Source organism: Mandrillus leucophaeus, unplaced genomic scaffold (genome assembly GCF_000951045.1).
Source record: "Mandrillus leucophaeus isolate KB7577 unplaced genomic scaffold, Mleu.le_1.0 Scaffold74, whole genome shotgun sequence".
In the NCBI taxonomy this organism is placed as follows: Eukaryota; Metazoa; Chordata; class Mammalia; order Primates; family Cercopithecidae; genus Mandrillus; species Mandrillus leucophaeus.
Genome location: NW_012108030.1, coordinates 1788575 through 1812483, shown reverse-complemented (window position 1 = coordinate 1812483; position 23909 = coordinate 1788575). Strand labels below are relative to the sequence as shown.

The 23909-nt window shown below is 50.0% G+C and overlaps 1 protein-coding gene and 1 long non-coding RNA gene across 2 annotated transcripts in view; one reads left to right on the top strand and one right to left on the bottom strand.

The window, feature by feature from the left end:
- Positions 1 to 416: 416 nt before the first annotated feature.
- KLK15 (kallikrein-related peptidase 15) lies at positions 417 to 6640 on the bottom strand. The gene is made up of 5 exons (XM_011965956.1): positions 6573 to 6640; positions 2761 to 2914; positions 2013 to 2296; positions 1756 to 1892; positions 417 to 1077 (listed from the first exon to the last, which is right to left on the bottom strand). Exons 1-5 carry the CDS (start codon positions 6613 to 6615, stop codon positions 925 to 927), a joined length of 771 nt encoding a protein of 256 aa, XP_011821346.1. The 5' UTR covers positions 6616 to 6640; the 3' UTR covers positions 417 to 924.
- LOC105528943 overlaps positions 5647 to 23909 on the top strand; it is a 28685-nt gene continuing 10422 nt past the window's right edge. The window contains exons 1-2 of the long non-coding RNA XR_001004431.1: positions 5647 to 5681; positions 6217 to 6410. This is a non-coding gene — a long non-coding RNA (uncharacterized LOC105528943). The remainder of the gene's footprint in view (positions 5682 to 6216; positions 6411 to 23909) is intronic.

Sequence of the window (23909 nt, the reverse complement as noted above, 5' to 3'; positions counted from 1 at the left end):
GGCTACCAGGAAGCCCAGAACCTAATTTTTTTTTTTTTCCTGAGATGGAGTCTTGCTCTATCACCAGGCTGGAGTGCAGTGGCACAATCTCGGCTCACTGAAACTCCTGCCTCCTAAGTTCAAGCAATCCTCCCACATCACCCTCCCAAGTAGCTAGGATTACAGTCGTGTGCCACCATACCCGGCTAAATTTTTTTGTATTTTTAGTAGAGATGGGGTTTCACCATGTTGGCCAGGCCAGTCTTGAACTCCTGACCTCAAGTGTTCAAGGCCCGCCTTGGCCTCCCAAAGTGCTGGGATTACAGGTGTGAGCCTCCGTGCCCAGCCCAGAACTAAATCTTAAAGAAAAAGCCATTGTTGGTAATCTAGTGTCTGCTAGGTCCTATAAGTGGGATCCAGAGATAGAGGGTATTTACTCAGTGCCAGACACTATTTTAATCAGTTCAGACAAATCATCTCATTTAATCCTCAAAATAGCCCTTTGAAGTCAGCAATAAGATGGTCTCATTTTACAGATGGGGAAACCAAGGCCAAGGGAGATTGGGCCTCTTGTTCAAGATCACACGGGTGGTCATGTGTGTTGAATGAATGGAGCCCTGCTTCAAGCCGCTTCTCCTCACCTAGGGATCGGGGTGGTAGGTGAAAAGGAACAGTGTACAGTGTCTCTGGGTTTCCCTTTGACCCCAGAAAAAAGTCACAGAAATTCCTACAGAGAAGCTTGGATCACAGTGCTTTGTTATCTTGGCGTTAAACAGGTGACCTTGAGCGCCAGCTTTGTCCTCAGGTGGGACAATCCTTGGCTAACATCTGGGCCTTGGACAGGGTCTTGGGGGACGGCTCCATTCTGTTCCATGTCAGGTGGGGCTGCTGGCCAGCTGTGGAGGCCTCTGCTCAGTCAGGGGCACAGGTAATAGGCCAGAATAGTCAGTTCCTCTTCATGGTTTCCCTGATCCATTTCAAGTAGTGGCAGACTTTGGTATAGACACCAGGCTTGGTGGTGTTGTCACAAGGGACATCACCCCAGGACACAATGCCCTGCAGGACGCCCCCACAGACCAGGGGTCCCCCGGAGTCACCCTGTGGGGAAAAGATGGGGTCTCAGGTTGAGTGAAACCTCCTGGATTCACTGCATTCATCCTCATCCTAATCACCATTTGCAATCTCACCCCAAACCTAATCCATCCCCATCCCAGGGAATCCCAACCCAACTCAGTTGGGATTGTCCCAGTTTATCCCAGTTTATCCCAAACGAAGCCAACCCAACCCCAACCCCAGTTCAACACAGCTCAATACAATTCACCCAACCTATGTCCAATCTCACCCCCATGCAACCCCAGTGCAACTGAACTAAGTTAAATCCAACCCAGCCCACATCCTCACCATTCAAAATCAAACCAAACCCATGCCCATCTCAAAATCCAATCTCAATCTTTGTGTCTTCTGCATTCCAAATAAAATCTACCTCATCCCAATTCAATCCTAACATATTTCCCACCCAAAATCAAACCAAACCATTCCCATTCTCAGCCCCAACCCATGCCATCTCAAACCAACTATCACATTATCCACCTCAAACATCGCAATCCCCACCTATAACCCCAACTCCAACCTCACCCCTACTCTAACTTCTCTCCATCTCCAAGCCTAACCCTAGCATCTTCTCTGGCCCAAAGCAAAGAAAATACAACCCCATCCGGACTCCCACACCTGTCTCCATCCCTCTTTTTCCGCCTGAGGGCCCCTCTGGGCTCTGACCTCACAGGATTCTGCGCCTCTGCCCTCCGCGCCTGCACACACCATGGTGTTCGTCAGGCGCCCTGGGTAGCTCTTGTCACAAGACGTGTCCGAGATAATGCTGATGTTGGCACAATGCAACGTATCTGGGAGACTCACTGGGGAGGACAGTGGACTTGGAGCAGATCCATAAATTCTGGCCCTTGTCCCCTCCGCCCAAGAGCCCTGGAGCATAGGATTCCTTGAGGCCTCGCATCCAGCTCCATCCTTTCACGCACCTTGTGACTGGGGGCTCCGGGTGGTCCCAGGCTCGATGTGGGACACCAGGCCCCAGCCAGACACCACACAGGCCTCCCCCGGGTGGGGGCAACGCGTGGGTAGCACCACGGGGCGCACCTGGGGGGTCAGGCGTGCGGGCTGGACTAGACGCAGCAACATGATGTCGTGGCGGTGGCTGCGCGCTTCGTAGCGCGGGTGTGGGATGACCCGAGACGCGGTCCGTAGTTGCTCTGGGCCATCGCGCTTGCGCAGGTTGTGCTCCCCCAGGCGCACTCTCATGAAGCTGTGCGGGCGAGTGGTTTTCCCGCCAGTGGTTACCCGCAAGTAGAGGACAGAAGGATCAAAGAGTGGGCAGCCCGAGGTCCCCCGACCCTTTAGGAATCTCGATATCCCATTACCTTTTCCCAAGACCCTGAAGCCAAAATGCTCCTCAAGGACCAACGAGTCTGAAGTCAGGCACACTCCTAGAACTCTATCCCCTCCAACTACTCCCAGCCCCCTGCTGGTCTCTCCCTGATTCCAGGATTCTCTAGAACTGAGGCTCAAAAGCTGGAACGAGTCTTCTCCTTACTCCTTCAGAGATCTAAGGCTTTGAAACACACACTCCCCTCTCACCCAGAGGCTTGACATCCAGCCTCCTGGTCTTTCAGAACCCAGGAGTTCTGGCGTCTGCCTCTGTCTTCCCCCAAAGCTAGGAGCTCTTCCCCGCACCAGGCTCCCTCAGGACCCTGAGCCCTGCCTTCATACCGGGTTTGGCAGTGGGCCGCAGACAGCACCCAGTGTGGGGAGATGAGGGAAGCGCCACAGTTAAAGCGTCCACGCTCGTAGAGGGCCACTTGCCATGGCTGGGAGTGGGGTGTACACTCGTCACCTTCCAGCAACTTGTCACCATCCTGGGCTGCTAGGAGAAGGGGTAGAGGATGCCTGAGGACAGGGACCTTTGCATTGCCTCCTACACCTTCCTTGCACCCTACCCTAACTACTATATGCCTATGCCTTTCCCAACTTCTCAAGATACCTTGCTCTGTTTTTTGTTTTGTTTTGTTTTGTTTTGTTTTGTTTTTAACGGAGTCTCACTCTTTTGCCCAGGCTGAAGTGCAGTGGCATGATCTCGGCTCACTGCAACTTCCGCCTCCTGGGTTCAAGTGATTCTCCCGCCTCAGCCTACCGAAAGTAGCTGAGGTGCCCGCCACCACACCTGGCTAATTTTTGTATTTTTAGTAGAGATGAGGTCTCACCATGTCAGCCAGGGGGGTCTCAAACTTCTGACCTCAAATGCTCTGCCCGCCTCAGCATCCCAAAGCGCTGGGATTACAGGTGTGAGCCACCACATCCCGCCTTCCCTGTTGTTTATTTACAACCGCTGCCTGTTTTCTCCAAAACTCTAGGCCCCACCCCATTTGCTATAAGACTCTGGGAGAGACAGGAAGGGGAACAGACCAGAGGACAAGAAGTCCTCTGTATTTGGGGGTGGAGACGGGGGCACTGGATACAGGTTCAGACAGTGGGTCACTTGAAACCAGTCATTCAAGGTCACCAAATTGTCACCAACATTAAACGGATGTGGCCACTCAGTATGTGTGACACAACCTTGGCCCCAGAGTCTGGACGTGTCAGCCAAATTCAGTGTGCAGTGTGAGTCCCAGATGTGGCCATACGAGGTCATGGACATGCATACATGCACATCCAGCTTCCAAACTTAGGTACAGCTATGGATAGGACTGGAAGCTGAAATTCACTTGCAGGCACATGGGTTGCAGCTTCAAGAATCACGGCACAGGCTGGGCACGGTGGCTCATGCCTGTAATCCCAACACTTTGGGAGACCGAGGCAGGTGGATCGCCTGAGGTCAGGAGTTCGAGACCAGCCTGGCCAATATGGTGAAACCCCGTCTCTAATAAAAATACAAAAAATTAGCTGGCATGGTGGCGGGTGCCTGTTATCCCAGCTACTCTGGAGACTGAGGCAGGAAAATCGCTTGAACCCGGGCGGTGGAGGTTGCAGTGGGCCGAGGTTGCTCCATTGCACTCCAGCCTGGGTGACAAGAGTGAAACTTCACTCAAAAAAGAAAAAAAAAGAAAAGAATCACAGCACAGATGTTCATATGTGTGTATGAATATGGATGGTTAAGACATGAATACACACACACATGCACGAATACACACACACACACATGCATGCACAAACACACACACAGAAATGGATATGGTTTAGACCTAAATTCAATATATCTAGTGTGGGTCTTGGCATCCAGTGTCACAGACACTTGCATATAGGGTCTGGACAAAGAAGGGGTCCTTAAGCCTGAGTTCAAATGTACTAGCTGTGAAACTTTGAGTAAGTTATTTGACCTCTCTGTGCCTCTGTTTCCTCATCTGTAAAATGAGGATTGCTGTAAGGATGACGTAGGAATGTGTATGTGTGTGTGTGCATGTGTGAATGTATGGTGAGTGATACCTGGCCCATTGTAGCTACTTAATAAATATTAGTTGTTTTTTACAAATGACACCTGGATTTAGTCATAGGGACATACACGTGAAAGTTTAGGTCCATCCTGAAGATGGCCAAAGTAAGTCAGACATCTGCACAGACCTACATATAATAAATAGTTAAGGTTGGCCAGGTGCGGTGGCTCACGCCTGTAATCTCAACACTTTGGGAGGCCAAGCCCGAGGTGGGTGGATCACCTGAGGTCAGGAGTTTGAGACCAGCCCGGCCAACATCATGGAAAACCCTGTCTCTACTAAAAAAAAAAAAAAAAAAAAAAAAATTAGCTGACTGTGGTGGTGCGTGCCTGTAATTCCAGCTACTCGGGAGGCGGAGACAGAATTGCTTGAACCTGGGAGGCAGAGGTTGCAGTGAGCCGAGATTGCACCACTGAACTCCAGCTTGGGCGACAGAGCAAGACTCTGTCTCCAAAAAAAAAAAAAAAAAAAAAAAAAAAGTCAAGGTTAAAACCGTGATTCACCCACAAGCCGTTTTCTAGAGTTAGAGCTGCAGACGCTAATCCAGAAGGCCAACTCTCATGTGGACTTGCTGTCTGGGGCAGCACCCAGACATGGGGCTGGGCATTCAAGGTCAAAGACATGCAGCCGCAGCCAGAGGCAGCCAGGACAGGACAATATTTATCCATCTCTGGATCAGCCCCCAAGCCAGATCTGTGGCGTTCAAGGTCACTGATTGGGTTTCACATATGGGGATCTAGTTCATGCATGTGGAGAGGATGTGAACATACAGGGCCTTGTATACCCACTGCGCACGTGCATGTACACACACACACACACACACACACAGAATGGCATTATGCTTAAGGACATAATTAGAGACATTCAAGGTCACAGGACAGGACCCTCTCCACTGGTCAATGGGGTTGTGTCCCCTCAAGGTTGAAGCCATGCACACCCCCACCCACACAGGGGCAGGATTTGCACAGCCAAACCAAATGCCCACACTCTGCCCATCACAGACAGAAACTGGGCCAAAGGCCCCCGTGAGACCAGGGGAATGCGGATGTGGTAGACAAGGGGCTTAACAAAGGAAGGGTGAGGTCGTCCTCCGAAGGGCGGAGGGTATGGACTGAACAGCTGGGCACCGAGGCGGCACCTGACCAGTCCAAGCCAGAGGAAGGTGGAGGCCCCAGCTGGGCGCAGCAGGCAGGCGGGAGACAGGTAGGTGAGTGCACAGAGACAGCCAGAGGGGAGGCTGGAGGGTGGGGGTCTGAGGGGCCCTCAGGAGTGAGGGTCATTTGTGGCAGAACGTTAATGAAAGTCTACCCCCCCTCAATTTCTCCAGAGGAGAGGCATCAGGTTACAATTAATTTCTTGGTGTGTGGCAGCTGAGTTCAGTCTGGAGTTTGCCTGCCACCCAGGGTGACCTTGATGTGGCCGTCCCTCTCTGAGCCACAGCCCCTTCCCTTGTCAAATGAAGTCGGTGGTGCCCACCACACATAGACGTTGTATGGAAGCTCTAAGCACCATGCCTGGCTTGCACACCTGAAGGAGCACTACCTGGGCCAGGCTTGTGCTCCTCTCTCACACACAACCACGTTTAATCCCCTCAAAGACCCTGTGAGAGACAGGGAGTGGCAGGCGTGGGACTCAAGCTGGAGTCTGTCTGTGCTCTTGGCCTCTCAGCGCTTGTCTATTGCTTACTGTGTATATTACCTCTGTTATGCTATTGAGACCTCACCGTTATTGTCTCAAGCGGTGCTGTCTGATAGAGAAGACACTCGAAGCCCAGAGAGGTGAAGCAGTTCCCTCAAGGACACACAGCAAGGAAGCCGCTGCCCCAGGACTCAGCTCAGGTTTGTGTAACCCCAGGACCGTGTTCCTTGTCATGGGCAGGGAGAGGCCCCAGGCAGCCTAGTGACTCCAGAGCAGCAGCACCAGCCCCTGACGGTAAGGGCTTAGGGACATTGGTGCAGATGGCGGTGGAGGGTGAAGGAAGGATCTTTAGTGGTCTCTGGGTGAGGTAGGGGCTGGCAGATCACTGGGCCCAGACATGCATGGGAAGGGGGCACCTGCTCCCACAGACCTGGCCCCCTCCTGGATCCACCTCACCTGAGGATGCCAGCAGGAAGGAGAGAGTGAGGAGAAGCCACATTGTGGAGGAGGGACCAGGGTTCCACTGCAGTCTGGGGAGGGAGGGAGAGAATCCAGGTGAGGCAGGACCCTTCTGCCTCCACCAGGATCCCTCCAGACACAGACTTATCCCACCCACTGTTAATAAATTTCTTCGGACCACCGGTAACCCCTTCCTCCAACCCCACTCTGTGCTTCCTTCTTGGTCCCCCATCTCTGGAAGGTTTATTCTTCCTTAGCCACTGGGACAGACCCCATCCCCACTCCTCCACCTGTCAGCCTCCAGCACCATGCTACCAGCCCCTGGATCTCTCTCCATCACCAAGGACCCCTATTCCAACCTCTTTTTTTTTTTTGAGACGGAGTCTCACTCTGTCGCCCAGGCTGGAGTGCAGTGGCACGATGTCGGCTCACTACAAGCTCCGCCTCCCAGGTTCATGCCATTCTCTTGCCTTGGCCTCCCGAGTAGCTGGGACTACAGGTGCCCAACACCGCGCCCGGCTAATTTTTTGTATTTATTTATTTATTTATTTATTTATTTTTTTAGTAGAGACGGGGTTTCACCATGTTAGCCAGGATGGTCTCAATCTCCCGACCTCGTGATCCACCCACCTTGGTCTCCCAAAGTGCTGGGATTACAGGCATGAGCCACCATGCCTGGCCTATCCCAACCTTTTATCTGGCCTTTTGGGTCCCCCTCCAGTCCAGTCCCCTCCACCAGCCTGCCCTCCACCCATGACCCCAAAGGATCTTTCCACATCTGGAGCTGACTGTGCCCCTCCCCTCCCCTCCCCTGCTCACCACCCTCCGTGGACCCTTAGCACCACCAGGATAAAGTCCAGTCCTTCAGCCTCAATTTCTTTTTTTTTTTTCTCTCACTCTCTTTTTCTTCTTCTTCTTTTTTTCTTTTCTTTTCTTTTTTTTTTTCCTGAGATGGAGTCAGGCTCTGTCGCCCAGGTTGGAGTGGAGTGGCATGATCTCTGCTCACTACAACCTCTGTTTCCTGGGTTCAAGCAATTCTCCTGCCTCAGCCTCCCAAGTAGCTGGGATTACAGGCATATGCCACCACACCCGGCTAATTTTTGCAATTTTAGTGGAGATGAAGTTTCATCATGTTGGCCAGGCTGGTCTTGAACTCCTGACCTCAAGTGATCCACCCGCCTCAGCCTCCCAAAGTGCTGGGATTACAGGCGTGGGTTGCCTGGCCCCAGCATCACTTTCAAGGACAAAAGTGGCTTCTTCCCTTCCAGCCCCTCTGCCCGGATCTCCCATGACCTTGTCCTAGACGCAGCCAGTGCTGCCATTTTTCCTCCTGCCATTTCATGCTCAGGCTGTTCCTCCCACCACGTATCCAACGCCATTCCCTTCCAGCCCTGCTTCCCCCTTGAGGCCTTTTCTGACCTCCCCTGAACCTCAGTGGTGTCTGCCTCCCCCTCTAGACTGGCAGCTCCTGAGGAGCAGCTGGTCTGACTCCACTCTGGGTCTCCAGTACTGCAGGGCCCTGCCCAGGAGAGGCCTCAGGAAGCTTTGGGAGTGAATTAAAGTCCTTCTTCCCCATCTCTTCCAAATTCATCTTTGTCCTCTGAGACTCTGCCCCCACCTCTTCTGGGAGGCCCCAACACCTAACAGATGTCTCCCCTGAATCCCACAGCACCCATTCTGCCTCCATTATAGCACAGATGGCCCATACTTGCTGAGGTCTGGCCCGTTCGTTTCCCCATCTGGGGGCCTTGAAGATGGGGCTCAGGTCAGGTTCTTTCTGTGTCCTCAGCACTGCCCCGCCTGGGGCCTGGTACACAGGAGGCCTCCGGGAGGTTGTGCTGAACTGACTTGAACCCGTGATCACTCCTGACCACGTTCTTGGCTCTGGTACAAGCGCTTCAGGGACGTCCTCCTGATCCACTCCATCCCCCTCCCTCCCCACCACTGCAGCTCCTTCTGGCCACTCCAGGACATTTTCTTGGTTCAGGTTCAATTTGGGGCATTGGTAAAGGACACATGGATCTACCCATGCCCTTGACACTCAGTTCTCCCAGGGTGGTTGACGTTTCCCCTTGAGACCGGGGCACAGTGAATCTCCCCTTTGCCCCTCCCTCCAGTCTTGTCTCAAAGCTCTCACCTCCTCCAGGTCCTCCAGCAGCATCTAGGGTAGCTTGGGTGCCAGAAGAAAGGGAGCAGGCACTAGGATGCCTGAATTTATAAGCTCCCAGTCCCAGCTGGGTCTGGGGGTGTGGTGGTGTAGGGTGGGGTGGGAGGTGGCTGAGAGTCAGGTTTACAGGCAGAGACGCCTTGGTGGCTGGTGGGGTGGGAGACTTGGCCTAATGAGCATTTATTAGGTTGAAGCTGTTGTCTGAGTCCACAAGGAGGAATTCTCCACCAGGGGCAGTTCCTTAAGGGGGAGGGGACAGGAGGACAAAAACAGAAATTAGGAGGAGATCAAAAGACAGAGTCTGGAATTTGGGGTCTGGAGTGTGGGAACTGGATCCTAGAGTCACTGTTCTTGGGCTTGGGGCAGAGTTCCGGATCCCGGATTCTGGATCCAGATCTTCGGTTCTGGATCTGGGTCTTGGATTCCAGATTTGGGGATCTTGAGTTGGAGATTAATGACCTGCAGTCTGGAGTGTGGATTTCAAAGTCTGAGTTCTTGGGCTTGGGGTCTGGAATCTGGATCCTGGAGTCGGGCCTTTGAGTGACAGATCTTGAACCTAGATTCTGGATCCTGGGGCATTCGAATCTAGAGCCCAGAGTAGCAGCCCGGAATCTGGTGTTTGGAATCTGGCACTCGAGGCCAGAAACCTTTGCACCTGCTATGAGAAGCCTGGGGCCTAGACTACAAATGGTAGATTTGGGATTTTGAATTGTGGGATCTGGATTCTTTTTTTTTTGAGATGGAGTTTCGCTCTTGTCACCCAGGCTGGAGTGCAGTAGCGTGATCTCAGATCACTGCAACGTCCGCTTCCTGGGTTCAATCGATTGTTCTGCCTCAGCCTCCTGAGTAGCTGGGATTACAGGCGCCCGCCATCACACCCAGCTAACTTTTATATTTTTAGTAGAGAGAGGGTTTCACCATGTTGGCCAGGCTGGTGTTGAACTCCTCATCTCAAGTGATATGCCATCCTTGGCCTCCCAAAGTGCTGGGATTACAGGCATGAGCCACCATGCCCACCTTGGGGTCTGGATTCTACAGGATGGATCTAGTCTCTGAGCTTTCAGGGGTAGACTTTGGAGCATAAAATCTGGAGTTTCAAATCTGTGTTTTGCATTTAAAAGCTGGACTGTGGCTGCCCAGTGACTCATGCCTTTGAGAGGCCAAGGTAGGAGGATTACTGGAACTGAAGGGTTTGAGACCAGCCTGAGCAACATAGCAAGACCTCATCTCTACTAAAAATCAAAATACATACATACATACATACATACATAAAATTTTAAAAGGCTGGATTGAGAGACAGGGACCTGGTTTTCACAATTCTGAGACTGTTAGAATCTTGACTCTAGAGTCTGAATTTAGAGTCTGGGAAACTAGGGTCTCTATTCTGATCCTATAGTCTTATTTCTGGGTTCTAGAGCTTGAACTCTGGATTCTGCATTCCAGAGGTTGGAGATCGTCACTGAGATGACCCAAGGCTTTGGGTATTTGAGGCTGGCTTCCAACGTCTCAGAACCCCAGAGGGCCCCAAGCAATTGTCCAGAGTCTATTTTGGCTTAATTAATGAGGAGGTCCCGAGACAGGAGGGACTGACCTCAGGTCACCAGTGAAGGATGGGACCTGTTGTAAGCGTGGTCTCTGTCCATGTGTGGAAAGCCGTCATCTTTATGGGAAGGAGTCATCACATGGGATTCAGCCATTCTAGAATTATAGGCCCCTGGAATTTCTAGAATATCAGACTTTCAGATTCTAAAATCACAGGCCCTAAGACATTCTGGCAGTCTAGGACACTCTGGAACGTAAGATTTTAGAATAGCCTAAAACCACAGAGCTCTAAACACTCTGGAACCTTAGAACACTGGGCGCTCTGGAGTCCCCAGAAACCTCATGCATTCTAGAACGTCGGGTCTCCAGATATTCTACAAGCCCAGACCGGCAGACATAATAGATTCCCAGGTTGGAAGCTCTTCTAGAACTCCTACGTCCCTTTGCCTCCCTCCCCACAAATTCATGCTGAAAGTCTGCGGCCTCATCCTGGGCCACCGCTTCAGCTGAGCAGCCCTGTTTATGGAATGCGGCTGCAGGCCACTCCCCCGTGCCAAGTGCTCGCTTTGTAGGATCTCACTCAGGCTCCGGGCACCCCTGTGAGGTGGTTGTATTAGTAACCTTATGGCTTCCTGCTGAATATGGAGGAAACTGAGGCCCAGACAGGGGGCAGCACAAGCAAGGCTCCTGCAGAAGCGAGAGGCCACGCGGGAGAGGAATCAGTGTTCCGACTGCGGAACGCCGGGTGGCCCAGTTCGCCGCCCCCCCTGCAGCCGCCTCCCTCTGTTGGGGCGCAGTGGTGACAAGGGGAAGGAGCCGAGTCCCTGGAGCTTCCTCGGTGCCAGGTCTGTTGTAAGCGCTTTCCGTCACGATCTCACGTGCTTCTCCTAACCAGCCTAGACAGGTACTGATGAAGTACCCCTGATACAGACGGGGACACTGAGGTCACTCCCGCTGCGCGGAACCCAGGCGCGAACCCAGTCTGCGCACAGCTCCCTGAAGGGCGTGCAACCAGCGGCTCCCGCAGCCCCGCCCCCACGCAGTGACGTCAGCGCCCCGCCCCCACGCACTGTGGCCGGCTCAGGCCCGCGCGATCGATGTCCTCCTGGACGTGTCCCCGGACGTCCTTCACCTCCACCGCGGCCTGGGTCCCGCCCACCACGGCCTGAGTCCCGCCTTTGCCCCACTCCTCCTCCTGCTGAGAACATTCTCTAGGAGTCTTTCATCAACTCCCGTGGTTCATCCACCAACCACGCAGGTCTCCTCCATCTGACCCTGAACTCCGGCTTGGGCAGCCACCTGCTCCTGTGCGCCCCCCTGCACCAATGTCGCTAGGCCCCTCTCACTCACTGAGTCCCAACTCATTGCTCTATTTCCCCAAACCCTCCTTCCCTGTTCTTCCATGTTCTCCATCTCAGGGGCAGCGTCACCGACCACGATTCGGCCAGACGCCCTTGGCACGGACCTTGCCTCATCTCTCCCCTTACCCCTACAGCCCATCAGTCCCCAGCCTTGTCCTTTCGGCCCCTGCCTCTCTCTGCCCCGTCCCCTCCTCTCTGTCCCCTTGGCCTGGCTCCAGCCCAGACGTCCTTCTCTGTCTCTGGACCCTCGCCCCTCCTGTCCGGGAGGACAGCCTCCTGTCGGTCACCACGTGGCCCCAGAGGGTCTCTCTGCACTTGGAGCTCGCCCCGCCCCTCCTCTGCTCACAGCCTTCCCTTGCAGCTCCCCATCACCCCTGTGCAAGGTCCCGGCTTCTCAGCCTGCAGTTTGAAGCCCTTTGAGAGTCCCCCGCTGGAACAAGCCTCCCCTCAGACCTCCTTCTCAGGGGTACTGCAGACTGCCCACCTCGGGAGCCGGACTGGACTCGTGGTGCCTGAAGGGGCTCCCCATGAGGTGCTAGCCCTCCTCTAACTTAATCTCACCATGGCCTCCGTTCTTTCTGGGACTGGACAAGCTGCTGTTTCAGGGCGCTGGGTCTGGATCCAGACAGCATGGGCGCAGATCTCTGTTCTACTACTTACTATTTTGGGAGACCCTGGTAAGTGTCTTTTCTTCTCTGTGTCTCAGTTTCTTATCCTTAAAATCAGAGGATCCCCTCGTAGAGTTTTTGGAGGAGTAACAACTTAGTTTGTGTTAGGAGCTCAGAGGATATAGTCAATTACCACGATTCATTCATTCTACACATGAACAGATGGGAGTACGGGGGCCATTGGTGAAGGTCACCCAGGCTGCAGAAGTGGAATCAAGAGAACGGCTCTCGGGGTCCTGGTGCCCCTTGTGAGAAGCGTCAGCTCTATGCGTGTCAGGTGCTCATCTGTGAAGTCTTCGGTTGGGGTGGGGTGGAAATGGGAGGGACCTCACAGGGGTTGGATGAGGTCATATCCGTGGAGCAGGTGTGCGAATCATAAAATCAGGCTGACGCTTGCAAGACCGGTTAACATGGCACGTGATTCAAATGTGGCCGCTGGAGCCAGGTGGCCCGGGTTTGAGTTCTGCCTCTGTCCCATAATACTGTGCACCCTCAGGCAAGTCACTTAGCCTCTCTGTGCCTCAGCTGCCTCACTATCAAGTGGGGGTAATAATTGCTCCTCCCTCTTCTGTAGGAGCGTTTTGTGGTGTTCATGCTTGAAATCTGTGCCTGGTACTGAGTGAGTGCTGGGCCATTATCAATCTGTCCTATGGCCCTTGGGAACTGAACGCTGGGGAAGAGTGGTTATGTGGGGTGTTTCTCAGATGACACAGTTGGGCAGCAGCAGATTAGGGACTGGAAGAAACCACTGTGGGGTTTTTTTGTTTGTTTTTTTTTTTTAATTTTAATTTTTAGACAGAGTCTCCCTCTTTTTGCCCAGGCTGGAGTGCAGTGGCACAATCTCGGCTCACTGCAACCTCCGCCTCCCGGGTTCAAGTGATTCTCCTGCCTCAGCCTCCTGAGTGCTGGGATTACAGGCACCCACCACCACACCCAGCTAATTTTTGTATTTTTAGTAGTGATGGGGTTTCACAGTGTTGGCCAGGTTGGTCTTGAACTCCTGACCTCAAGTGATCCACACGCCTTGGCCTCCCAAAGTGTTAGGATTACAGGTATGAGCCACCACGCCTGGCCAGAAGCCACTGTTTTGATCTCCCAGATGTGGTATCTTTTTCTGAATCCTTGTGACCCCTTTATCAAGACGCCTGTTTTACAGATGGGGGAGCTGAGGCCCCAGGAGAGGAAATGAATGTGTGAGACCCTGGAATGAGAGTGTGACGTCAAGCAAAGAGAATGCCACACACAGCCGAGTTCTTCTCTGAGACTTTGTTTCCTGGGCTGTGCTGGGGGAAGCTGGAGGGGAGGAGGCAGAAAAACCTGCATCTTCTTTTCTTTTGTCCTACCAATAGGTGGCACCAACTGTGCATTTGTTCATAGGAGGTCTGCTTCTGGGTCTGAGGGAGGAGGGGCTGGGGGCCGGGACTCCTGGGTCTGTGGGAGGAGAGACTGGGGGATCTTAGGGAGGTGGGGCTGGGGCTCGGACTCCTGGGTCCTGTACTCTGGGGCTGGGAGAGAAAGGCCTGCCCTGCCTGCTTCTTCCTCTGTGTGTTCCACCCCCACTCATAGACCTCTTCTCCAGATTCCTGAGCCCCCAGCCCACTTTCCAGCTCCGTCCTCCTCCCTTTCTGGAAGCTTCCCTTCTGCCTTTGTTCATAGGAGGTTTACTCCTGGATCTGAGGGAGGAGGGGGTGGGGTCCTGAACCCCTGGGTCTAAAGGAGGAGGGGCTGGGGAGTCTGAGGGAGGAGGGGGCTGGGGGCCCAGACTCCTGGGTCTGAGGGAGGAGAGGCTGGTGCCTGGACTCCTGGGTCTGAGAGAGGAGAGTCTGGGAGCTGGGATTCCTGGTCTGAGGGAGGAGGGGCTGGGGTCCTGGACTCCTGGGTCTGAAGGAGGAGGGGCTGGGGGGTCTGAGGGAGGAGAGAGCTGGGGAGATGTGTGTCTTCTCCCTGCCGTGACTGCTGCTCACTTTCCCCATGTCTGTGTTTCTGCTCTCTGCTCCCCTCTCCCCGTGATCCTGTCAGCTTCTTTTAGTTTTCATTTTTTAGAGTTGGGGTCTTGCTGTGTTGCCCAGGCTGGAGTGTCATGGTGCAATCACAGCTCACTGCTACCTCAAACTCCTGGGCTTAAGCAATCCTCTGGTATCAGCCTCCCAAGTAGTTGGGACTACAGGTGTGTGCCACCATGCCTGGCTATTTTTTTTTTTTTTTTTTTTTAGAGATGGGGTCTTGATATGTTGCCCAGGCTGAGATTGTTTGTAAAATGTCATCATGGAACACCCTAGCTCCGAGTGCGGGAATGCTGGCTGTGGTATTGCCAAGAATGACGTTTATTGCAGCACTATTCCCATAGCTAAGCTCTGGGAACAACCTAAGTGTCCATCAACAGATGAATGGATACAGAAAATGTGGTGCATATACACAACGGAGCACCATTCAGCCATCAACAAGAATGACAGCCTGTCATCTGCAACATGGATGGAACTGGAGGTTGTGATGTTAAGTGCAATAAGTCAGGCACAGAAAATAAACTTCACAGGTTCTCATTTATTTGTGGGAGCTAAAAATTAGAACAATTGAGTTGCCGGGTGCGGTGGCTCACGCTGGTAATCCCAGCACTTTGGGAGGCTGAGGCGAGTGGATCACCTGAGGTCGGGAGTTCAAGACCAGCCTGGCCAACGTGGCGAAACCCCGTCTCCACTAAAAATACAAAAATTAGCCAGGCGCAGTGGCGCGTGCCTGTAATCCCAGCTACTCGGAAGGCTGAGGCACAGAACTACTTGAACCTGGGAGGAGGAGGTTGTGGTGAGCCAAGACCTCGCCAGTACACTGCAGTGACCTGGGAGACAGAGCGAGACTCCATCTCAAAAACAAAAAACAAAAAACAGAAACAAAACCAACTGAGTTAATGGAGATAGAGCGTAGAAGGATGATTATCAGAGGCTGGGAAGGGTGGGGGTGTGTGGGTAGTGGGGAAGTACGAACAAGGAAATAGAGTAAGATCTAGTATTTGATAGCACAGCAGGGTGACTATGGTCAATAATAATTTAGTTGTGCATTTCAAAATAACAAAAAGAAAGTAATTAGATTGTTTGTAACACAAAGAGTGAATGCTTGAGGTAATGGATACCCCATTTACCCTGATGTGATTATTCCACATTACATGCCTATATTAAAATATCTCACGTACCCCATAACTACATCCACCTCCTATGTACCCACAAAAACTACAAATTAACAAAAAAGAATAATGTGACTCTTGCCGGGTTTCAGCTCCACCCTTGCTGTGTGTGTGGTATGTTGTGTCCCCAGCTCCCTCTCAGTGGTCCCTGGAAGGCATTACCACATGTCACTGTCCACTCTCCCAGGGTGGACCCCACTCTTCCTCCATCTCTGCACCCCACAAATAACATGCCCCCTCTTATGTGTGTCTTTGCAGAACCGGAATGAGATGATATTACCGGAAAATGCCAGTGTGCCCCTGGGTGGGTGGAGGAGGGTGGAGGAGGGTGGGGCCGGTGGAGGGGACGAGTTTGCCCCATTGGGGAACCACTGGTCTATCCCTGTCACTGAAGCGTCCTTTCTCCCCTGCACCTGACTCCACACCTCAGGACGCAGGTCAGGAGGACTGGTGGGGGCTCTAGCCTTGGCCAGATGGGTCTCAAGATGATTGTTTACTGCAGGAGCATTTACCTTTTTAGATGGGTGCTTCCTATCTAGAGAAGGAGACATGAAAAGAGGCTGGAAAGAGAAGCCTGGAGGAATAGGACAAAAACAAAGGAGGGCGGAGTCAGGGAATGTAGAAGAGATAAAGTAAGGACTGGAGTGAGGAAGAGGCATCTAAGAGGGAGGGAATGGTGAAGGCAGAAAACGGTGAGAAACAGGGAGTGAGAAGATAGCATGAGACAGACAGGGTCAGGCCAGGCGTGGTGGCTCATGCTGGCAATCCCAGCACTTTGGGAGGCTGAGGCGGGCAGATCACTTGAGCTCAGGAGTTCAAGACCAGCCTGGCCAACATGGTGAAACCCCATCTCTACTAAAAATACAAAAATTAGCCATGCATGGTGGCACGCACCTGTAATCCTAGCTAGTTGGGAGACTGAGGCAGAAGAATCACTTGAACCTGGGAGATGTAAATTGGAGAGAACTGATTCTGGCACCACTGCACTCCAGCCTGGATGACAGAGTGAGACTCAGAAAAGAAAAAAAAAGAAAGAGAGAGAGAGAAAGAAAGGAAGGAAGAAGAAAGAAGGAAGGGAGGAAGGAAGGGAGAAAGAGAGAAAGAGAAAGAGAAAGAGAGAGAGAAAGAGAGAGAGAGAGAGTGAGAGACAGACATGGGAAAGAGGAAGGGAGAGAGAATAGAACCAGGAAGTGAGTGAGAAATAGACAAATGAGGTTGGGTGCGGTGGCACACACCTGTGGTCCCAGATACTCTAAAGACTGAGGTGGGAGAATTGCTTGAGCCTAGGAGTTCGAGACCAGCCTGAGCAGCATAGTGAGACTCTGTCTCTACAAACAAACAAAAATGAGCTGAGCATGGTGGCACGTGCCTGTAGCCCCAGCTACTGAGGAAGCTGAGGCAGGAGGATTGCTTGAACCCAAGAGTTCAAGGTTACAGTGAGCTATTGTTGTGCCACTGTATCCAGCCTGGGCAATGGAGTGAGACTGTCTCTAAAATGAATGAAAAAAAAGCAAACGGGTTGGGCGTGGTGGCTCATGCCTGTAATCCCAGTGCTTTGGGAGGCTGAGGCAGGTGGATCACTTGAGGTCAGGAGTTTGAGACCAGCCTGGCCAACATCGTCTCTACCAAAAATACAAAACTTAGCCAGGTGTGGTGGTGTGTGCCTGTAATCCCAGCTACTCAAGAGGCTGAGGCAGGAGAATCGCTTAACTTGGGAGGCAGAGGTTACAGTGAGCCAAGATCACACCACTGTACTCCAGCCTGGGTGACAGAGTGAGACTCTGTCTCCAAAAAAAAAAAAAAAAAAAAAAATACAAACTGGGGCTGGGTTTTGTATCCCAGACCAAATGCCTGCACTTTGAATGCCTGGTTGGGAAGCCTGAGATTATCCTGTGGGGAAGCATCAAGAGTGTGAACTGAATGGTGTTAGGATACAATTATCCATGGCTCTCTTACCTTTCTGCCTGTCTCCTGAAAAAGGTATTAGCCACTTTTTAGTTCCAGACTGTCTTTTTATGGGTGTTTCTCCAGAGCATCAGAACATGTTTGTTTACTGTCTTAGACAATAAAGATAATGTCCTTCCATAATGATTTATTTATTGGCTAGCATAGTAAATACAGTATGTCCTTCCAGGGCAGGTGGATCAGCAGTCCAAGATAACGAAGATAATATCTCCCTGAGGTCCAAAGTCAGGCAGATTTCCTTGCATCTCCCTTATAAGCTTGAAGATCTGTAAACACATGTAAACAGAGGTTCCCCAGCATTGACACAAACCATGTGAGCACAGCATATGCCTGAGCCACTCCGATCATCCCTGTAGGACCTAGGGGGCAAGGTGAGCCCATTTGAACATGAACCTCAAGCTACCTGCTGTGCCATGAGTAATAAAGTCCTTTGTCTCTGACCTGGAGTCTTTGTGTGCTCTACCAATAGTTTCACTGGATACAAAATTCTTGGCTGATACTTGTTTCGTATAAGGAGGCTAAAGGCAGGACCCCAGTCCTTTCTAGGTTGTAGGGTTTTTGCTGAGAAATCTACTGTCAATCGAATAGGTTTTCTTTATAGGTTACCTGATGCTCCTTCATCTTGACTTTGGATAACCTGATGACTATGCGCCCAGGTGGTCATCTTTTTGTTTTGTTTTGAGATGGAGTCTCACTCTGTTGCCCAGGCTGGAGTGCAGTGGCACGATCTTGGCTCACTGCAACCTTTGCCTTCCGGGTTCAAGCGACTCTTCTGCCTCGGCCTTCTGAATAGCTGGGATTACAGGCACGCGCTGCCACACCCGGCTAATTTTTTGTATTTTTAGTAGAGACGGGGTTTCACTGTGTTAGCCAGGATGGCCTCGATCTCCTGACCTCGTGATCCCCCTGCCTCAGCCTCCCAAAGTGCTGGGATTACAGGCGTGAGCCACCACGCCCGACCAGTGGTCATCTTTTTGTAATGAATTTCACAGGCGTTCTTTGAGCTTCTCGTATTTGGATATCTAGATCTCTAGCAAGGCCAAAGAAGTTTTTCCTCGATTATTCCCCTCAAATATGTTTTCCGAATTTTTAGATTTCTGTTCTTCTTTGGGAACATGAATTATTCTTAGGTTGGTCATTTAACATAATCCCAAACCTCTTGGAGGTCTTGTTCATTTTTTAAAAATTCTTTTTTCTTTGTCTTTGTTGGATTGGGTTTATCCAAAAGTCTTGTCTTTGGGCTCTGAAGTTCTTTCTTCTACTTGTTTGATTCTGTTGCTGAGATTTTCCAGTGTATTTTGCATTTCTCTCAGTGTGTCCTTCATTTCCAGAAGTTGTTATTGTTTTTGATTTATGCTATTTCTCTGGAGATTTTTGTCTGTATCCTGTAACACTTTTTAAATTTCTTTAAGTTGATATTTGCCTTTCTCTGGTGACTCCTTGAGTAGCTTAATAATCGATCTTCTGAATTTTTTTTCTGGCAATTTCAAAGATTTCTTTTTGGTTTGGATCCATTGTTGGTGAGCTAGTGTGATCTTTTTGGGGTGTTAAATAACTTTGTTTTGCCATATTATCAGAATTGGTTTTTTGGTTCCTTCTCATTTGGGTAGACTACGTCAGAAGGAAGATCTGGGGCTCAAGAGCTGCTATTCAGATTCTGGATTTAGCTACCCAGTGGAGCGTCTGGGCTCTGGGCTGGTACTGAGGAGTGTCTGCAAAGAGTCCTGTGATGTGATTCATCTTCAGGTCTCTTAACTGTGGATATCAGCACCTGCTCTGTTGGAGGTAGGAGGGGAGTAAAGTAGACTCGCTGGGGGTCCTTGGTTGTATTATTTTTTCGTGTGCAGGTTTTGTGTTGGTTGGCCTCCAGCCAGGAGGTGACACTTTCAAGACAGCATCAGCTGCAGTAGTACAGGGAGGAAAACGGCTTGCCCTAGGGTCACCTGGATAAGTATTCGAGTTTCTCAGGTGGTGGATGGGGCCAGAGAACTTCCAAGAGATTATGTCCTTTGTCTTTGGCTACCAGGGCAGGTAAAGAAAGACCATCAGGTGGGGGCAGGGTTAGGCGTGTCTGAGCTCAGACTCTCCTTGGGTGGGGGTTGCTGTGGCTGCTGTGGGGATAGGGGATGGTTCTCAGGACAACGGAGTTATGTTCCCTGGGGGATTATGGCTGCCTCTACTGCATCATGTGGGTCACCAGGAAAGTGGGAGAAAGCCAGCAGTTTCAGGGCTCACCCAGCTCCCATGCAGCCCAAAAGGCTGGTCTCATTCCCACTGTGTGCACCTCCCACTAATGCACAGTTTGTTTCCAGGCAGCGAGTGAGCAGGGCTGGGAACTTGCCCCAGGCTGCAAGCCTCCCTGCTGAGAAAGCAAGCAGGGCTTAAAGGTTTCATGCCTCCCCACCTGCTGCAGCTTCTGTGCTCACATCTGCACTCACAGTTCACCCCCTCCACTGAGTTCTGTACAGGAAACTTCGCGTTCAGTTGAAATTGTTACACAGTTCGGCTGGAAGTTTCCTTCTCCCTGTAGTCTTTCCCCAATTCCATTGGCAGTGTCAGGTCTCTGAGCCCAAGCTAAGCCATCATCTCCCCTGTGACCTGCACATATACATCCAGATGGCCTGAAGTATCTGAAGAATCACAAAAGAAGTGAAATTTAAATGGCCTGTTCCTGTCTTAACTGATGGCATTCCACCACAAAAGAAGTGAAAATGGCCGGTCCTTGCCTTAACTGATGATATTACCTTGTGAAATTCCTTCTCCTGGCTCATCCTGTCTCAAAAAGCTCCCCCACTGAGCACCTTGTGACCCCTACCCCTGCCTGCCAGAGAACAACCCCCTTTGACTGTAATTTTCCTCTACCTACCCAAATCCTATAAAACGGCTCCACCCCTATCTCCCTTCGCTGACTCTCTTTTCGGACTCAGCCCGCCTGCACCCAGGTGATTAAAAAGCTTTATTGCTCACACAAAGCCTGTTTGGTGGTCTCTTCACACGGACGTCCGTGAAAGGCAGCTCTCCCCAAGGACCCCTGTGAGAGAGACAAAGTCAGAAATGACTTCCCTGGGGACCAAGAGTACCCTCAGGGCTCTTCCTGCTGCTTCCTCTACCCCTGTATTTTGTTCAGCTCTCTAAATTCATCTCAGCTCCAGGTAAGGTCAAATCCTTCTCCCATGATCTGGACCTTCAGATTCCCCAGTGAGGATATGTGTTCAGGGGCGGATGATCCCCCTTTCACACTTTCACACTTTGGGCAATGACAGTTTTTCAGCTGTCTCCTGGAGGCTGCCTCAGCAATTTGCTTCCTTCAAAGGGTCTATGGGTTCTCTTGGCTTTCCTGGTATGTTCCTGCAGTAGTTCTTGGAGAAAAAATTCAAGACGGGAGTCTCCACATGCCGCTCTGTCCATCTGAGTGGGAGTTGCAAGTTAGTCCTGCTTCGTAGCCACCATTTTCTCCCCACATTAGCTTTTTGACTTTTATTTTGTATTAATTGCCTGTTCATATGTTTGTCCATTTTTTTAGGGGTTGCTCTTTTGTTCATGTCAGAAGTTTCTCGTGCCTTCTAAATAGTGATCTCTTTGGTTTTGAATGAGGTATATGTCATCTTTTATAAATAGAAATTCTGAATTCTTATGCAAGTTTCTGGACGACAGTGCCCTCTAAGCAGTAATTCTAAATTTTCCTTTAATGAAGTACATCCAAAGTTTGGTCTGTGATTTGTGCTTCTGAAGTTGTGTCAGGAAGCCTTTTCTTTGTGTTAGATAACAAAGGTTATCTCCCATATTTTCTAGCCTCTCTAACCCTCTGTCTTTGTCCATCCGTTTCTGTATCTCATCCCATCTATACAGCTGTTCATTAATTTCTCGTTTAATTGATATTTGCTGGTTGTCACAACTGTGACTTGATGAAGATAACATAAACTCATAATAACATCCCTCAATAAGAAAAGGAACAATAAACTAATGTCATTAACTTGCAAACCTTGTTAGATTAGTTGGTGGATCAGAACACTTGAAATGTCCTGAAATCATTCCACTGACATTTGAAAGAAACTTACTATTATTTCACCCCAAATTGGGCAAAAATACTAGACAAATCATATGAAATTTAAATAAATAAAATCTTTGAAGCTGAAAGAAATGTTTCTAAAGGATTAATAATGAAAAACAGATTTTGATCAAATATGATAAAAATTAAACTATTTTTCTTCTCCTAGAAAATGAGATTATAGGCCGGGTGTGGTGGCTTATGTCTGTAATACTAGCACTTTGGGAGGCCAAGGCGAGTGGATCATGAGGTCAGTAGTTTGAGATCAGCCTGGCCAACATGGTGAAACCCCGGCTCTACTAAAAAAATACAAAAATTAGCCAGGTGTGGTGGCATGCGCCTGTAGCCCCAGCTACTCGGGAGACTGAGGCAGAAGAATTACTTGAACCTGGGAGGCGGAGGTTGCAGTGAGCCGAGATCGCACCACTGCACTCCAGCCTGGGCGACAGAGTGAGACTCTGTATAAAAAAAAAAAGAAAAGAAAATGAGATTACAAAATCATTTGATCATAAGCAGAGAAAATTGAAGAGTATGAGGACAAAAGAATCTAGGAGAAAAGCTTTATAAGGCATTTAAGACAATTGCTAAGTTAAAAAAATTATGTATCTTCTAAATTTTGCATTGATCTCGGTATTGTGTACTCTTTTAAATAGTTCCTGTATTATTCCTTTTATCATTTCGATATGCTGTTTACATTTGTTATTTCTTTTCTCATTAGAATAATCAGGGTTCTACCTAAGTTTATATTAAGAATCTTTTGTTTTTTTTTTCAAGAAGCTGAAGACCTTAGAAAACCTGATCAACATGAAGTATGGCATGAAGTAGTACTCGATAAAGAGAAAACGTGATGGTAATCTTGAAGAAAAGCACCATATTCATCCCTGTATTTCCTTCTGTGTCCCTCTCTGTCCCTGGGGGAGGGCCTCTCTGACCATCTCAGGCTGTCATTGTGGGGATTCTGCAACTCTGGAGTAGAAGGATTCCTGAGACCTTTCCAGGGGTATGCAAGGTCAAACACTAGCTTCATAATAATCTGTACACATTATTTTCTTTCTTTCTTTTTTTTTTTTTTTTTGAGATGGAGTTTCACTCTTGTTGTCCAGGCTGGAGTGCAATGGCACGATCTCAGCTCACTGCAACCTCTGTCTCACAGGTTAAAGTGATTCTCCTGCCTCAGCCTCCCGAGTAGCTGAGATTACAGGCACCTGCTACCATGTCTCACTAATTTTTGTATTTTTAGTAGAGACATGGTTTCACCATGTTGGCCAGGATGGTCTCGAACTCCTGACCTTAGGTGTTCTGCCCACCTTGGCCTCACAAAGTGCTGGGATTACAGGTGTGAGCCACTGTGCCCAGCACCTTCCTCACTCTTGTTCTCTCACAAGCACAAGGTGGAATTTTCCAGAGCCTACATGATGTGATATTGTAGCAAATTAAACCCTAAAGCAGATATGAGAGTCCAGCTGTCTTCTATTAAGCCAGACATTAAAGAGACTTGCAAAAGCATATAACGTTTTTTCCTCACTAGCTTTTTGTCTTAAAATATAGCTGTTTTTCATTAAAATATGTTATGTTAACATATATGTATTATTACTATTTAAAAATAAATTAATAACAAAATATTTGGAAGATTTTTCAGTTTTAATATCTACTGTGGAATGTATCAATAGATATAGTGAATTGTTGGGAGCAGGCCCCCCAAAATCTGGCCATAAACTGGCCATAAACAAAATCTATGCAGCACTGTAACATGCTCATAATGGCCCTAAGGCCCAAGCTGGAAGGTTGTGGGATTCCGGGATTCCGGGAATGAGGGCAAGGGAACACCTGGCCCGCGCAGGGCAGAAAACCACTTAAAGGCATTTTTAAGCCACAAACAATAGCACGAACGATCTGTGCCTTAAGGACATGCTCCTGCTGCAGTTAACTAGCCCAACCTATTCCTTTAATTCAGCCCATCCCTTTGTTTCCCATAAGGAATACTTTTAGTTAATTCAAAATCTCTAGAAACAATGCTAATGACTAGTTTGCTGTTAATAAATATGTGGGTAAATCTCTGTTTGGGGCTCTCAGCTCTGAAGGCTGTGAGACCCCTGATTTCCCACTTCACACCTCTGTATTTCTGTGTGTGTGTCTTTAATTCCTCTAGCACTGCTGGGTTAGGGTCTCCCCGATTGAGCTGGTCTTGGCAGTTAATATAAACAAAAATCCAAGGAAGGCCCTCAGTAATTTTTTTTTTTTTTCCAATGGAGTTTTGTTCTTGCTACCCAGGCTAGAGTACAGTGGTACAATGTTGGCTCACTGCAACCTTTGCCTTCTGGGTTAAGGTGATTCTCCTTCCTCAGCCTCCTGAGTAGCTGAGATTACAGGTGCCTGCCACCATGCCCAACTAATTTTTGTATTTTTAG

What these genes read in the sequence shown, in the direction of transcription:
- KLK15 (XM_011965956.1), bottom strand. Translation starts at nt 6,615, where the DNA reads ATGTGGCTTCTCCTCACTCTCTCCTTCCTGCTGGCATCCTCAG. An exon ending in CCGGAGCCCCCAGTCACAAG is followed by an intron (nt 1,893 to 2,012) that starts GTGCGTGAAAGG and finishes TGTCCTCCCCAG; the next exon opens with TGAGTCTCCCAGATACGTTG. An exon ending in GAGGCGCAGAATCCTGTGAG is followed by an intron (nt 1,078 to 1,755) that starts GTCAGAGCCCAG and finishes TTTTCCCCACAG; the next exon opens with GGTGACTCCGGGGGACCCCT.